The sequence below is a fragment of the Homarus americanus genome, unplaced genomic scaffold, assembly GCF_018991925.1.
Source record: "Homarus americanus isolate GMGI-L3 unplaced genomic scaffold, GMGI_Hamer_2.0 scaffold13303, whole genome shotgun sequence".
NCBI classification, from domain to species: domain Eukaryota; kingdom Metazoa; phylum Arthropoda; class Malacostraca; order Decapoda; family Nephropidae; genus Homarus; species Homarus americanus.
Genome location: NW_024728555.1, coordinates 4,447 through 7,157, shown reverse-complemented (window position 1 = coordinate 7,157; position 2,711 = coordinate 4,447). Strand labels below are relative to the sequence as shown.

Sequence of the window (2,711 nt, the reverse complement as noted above, 5' to 3'; positions counted from 1 at the left end):
AAGGGAAAGAAAGAAGCAAAAAGAAGGAATAGCTGGAAGCTATCGAAGGGTAATGATGGTGAGGTCGGAACCCATTGTGAAAAGAAATTGATCTGGAACCTATTGTGGAAAGGGAGGGTGAGGGGGTACGAGGGTCTGATACATATTAAAGAAATGGAAGGGAGCCATGACGGGCATTAAGGCGATTGGCTATGAAACAGGAAGATGGAAAGAAGAGAGGGGAGGAGGAAGAGAGGGAAAGAAGGGAGAGAGAGGAGGGACGGAAGGAGGTAGGGGAGAAGGAACCAATGAGAGTCAAAGAGGAGACAGATTGAAGGGAAATGGAAGAGTGAAGAGCTATGTGGAATAGATAATAGATGGAGGGAGTGAGGTGGAAGTGGGCCTATGGGGATAGGGTGATGGGAGCCTTGGAATCGTAGGTGGGAGGGAGGAGGGAGGAAGGAAGGAAGGAGATAGGAGGAGGAGGAGGAAGGAAGGAAGGGAGATAGGAGGAGGAAGGAGGAGGAAGGAATGCTAAAGTATATAAGGAAGATGGAAATAAAAGACTTGTTGATAATCCCTAGACCTTGAGGTTTTATGGACCCGCCGCCAGATGCTCCACCATCGTCACCTGTTCTGCCTCCTCTTCGTCCATTGGTTCGTCTCCTCCCCGTCCTCACCATCCACCTGTTCTGCCTCCTCCCACCCCCCCCCCACCCACCCCCCTTCGTCCATTGGTGCCCCCCTCTCGTCCCTCCATCGCACCTGTTCTGCCTCCTCTGTCGTCCATTGTCTGTCTCCTTGTTCCCTCTCGTCCTCACTATCGTCACCTGTTCTGCCTCCTCTGTCGTCCATTGGTTCGTCTCCTTGTTCCCTCTCGTCCTCACCATCGTCACCTGTTCTGCCTCCTCTGTCGTCCATTGTCGTCTCCTTGTTCCCTCTCGTCCTCACCATCGTCACCTGTTCTGCCTCCTCTGTCGTCCATTGGTTCGTCTCCTTGTTCCCTCTCCTCCCCACTATCGTCACCTGTTCTGCCTCCTCTGTCGTCCATTGGTTCGTCTCCTTGTTTCCCTCTCGTCTCACCATCGTCACCTGTTCTGCCTCCTCTGTCGTCCATTGGTTCGTCTCCTTGTTCCTCTCGTCCTCCCATCGTCACCTGTTCTGCCTCCCTCTGTCGTCCATGGTCTGTTTCCTTGTTCCCTCTCGTCCTCACCATCGTCACCTGTTCTGCCTCCTCTGTCGTCCATTGGTTCGTCTCCTTGTTCCCTCTCGTCCTCACCATCGTCACCTGTTCTGCCTCCTCTGTCGTCCATTGGTTCGTCTCCTTGTTCCCTCTCGTCCTCCTATCGTCACCTGTTCTGCCTCCTCTGTCGTCCATTGGTTCGTTCTGTTCCTCGTCCTCACCATCGTCACCTGTTCTGCCTCTGTCGTCCTGGTCTCCTTGTTCCCTCTCGTCCTCACCATCGTCACCTGTTCTGCCTCCTCTGTCGTCCATTGGTCCGTCTCCTTGTTCCCTCTCGTCCTCACCATCTCACCTGTTCTGCCTCTGTCGTCCATTGGTCTCTCCTTGTTCCTCTCGTCCCCACCATCGTCACCTGTTCTGCCTCCTCTGTCGTCCATTGGTTCGTCTCCTTGTTCCCTCTCGTCCCTACCATCGTCACCTGTTCTGCCTCCTCTGTCGTCCATTGGTTCGTCTCCTTGTTCCCTCTCGTCCCTACATCGTCACCTGTTCTGCCCTCCTGTCGTCCATTGGTTCCGTCTCCTTGTTCCCTCTCGTCCCCCCATCGTCACCTGTTCTGCCTCCTCTGTCGTCCATTGGTTCGTCTCCTTGTTCCCTCTCGTCCTCACCATCGTCACCGTTCTGCCTCCCTGTCGTCCATTGGTTCGTCTCCTTGTTCCCTCGTCCCCACCATCGTCACCTGTTCTGCCTCCTTCGTCCATTGTCTCTCCTGTTCCCTGCCTCACCATCTCCTGTTCTGCTTCCTCTGTCGTCCATTGGTTCGTCTCCTTGTTCCCCTCGTCCTCACTATCGTCACCTGTTCTGCCTCCTCTGTCGTCCATTGGTCTGTCTCCTTGTTCCTCTCGTCCTCACCATCGTCACCTGTTCTGCCTCCTCTGTCGTCCATTGGTTCGTCTCCTTGTTCCCTCTCGTCCCATCGTCACCTGTTCTGCCTCCTCTGTCGTCCATTGGTTCGTCTCCTTGTTCCCTCTCGTCCTCACCATCGTCACCTGTTCTGCCTCCTCTGTCGTCCATTGGTTCGTCTCCTTGTTCCCTCTCGTCCCCACCATCGTCACCTGTTCTGCCTCCTCTGTCGTCCATTGGTTCGTCTCCTTGTTCCTCTCGTCCTCACCATCGTCACCTGTTCTGCCCTCTGTCGTCCATTGGTTCGTCTCCTTGTTCCCTCTCGTCCTTACCATGGTCACCTGTTCTGCCTCCTCTGTCGTCCATTGGTTCGTCTCCTTGTTCCCTCTCGTCCTCACCATCGTCACCTGTTCTGCCTCCTCTGTCGTCCATTGGTTCGTCTCCTTGTTCCCTCTCGTCCTCACCTTCAGCCACTAGGAGGGTGGAAAAGGACGGTAATTTATCTTGATTCTATTTTACCAGTTCAGGTACAGACACAAGCACAGGTGACAGGTACAAGCACAGGTGACAGGTACAAGCACAGAGTGACAGGTACAAGCACAGGTGACCGGTACAAGCCCATTGACAGATCAAGCACAGGTGACAGGAA

At 54.4% G+C, this 2,711-nt stretch overlaps 1 protein-coding gene across 1 annotated transcript; it reads right to left on the bottom strand.

Moving 5' to 3' along the window:
* Positions 1-871: 871 nt before the first annotated feature.
* LOC121866138 (putative carbonic anhydrase 2) lies at positions 872-1,474 on the bottom strand. Its single transcript, XM_042365731.1, has one exon. It carries the CDS (start codon positions 1,472-1,474, stop codon positions 872-874), a length of 603 nt encoding a protein of 200 aa, XP_042221665.1.
* Positions 1,475-2,711: the final 1,237 nt, after the last annotated feature.

Excerpts from the sequence above, each read along its gene's own strand:
- LOC121866138 (XM_042365731.1), bottom strand. The coding sequence starts at position 1,474 with ATGGACGACAGAGGAGGCAGAACAGGTGACGATGGTGAGGACGAGAGG.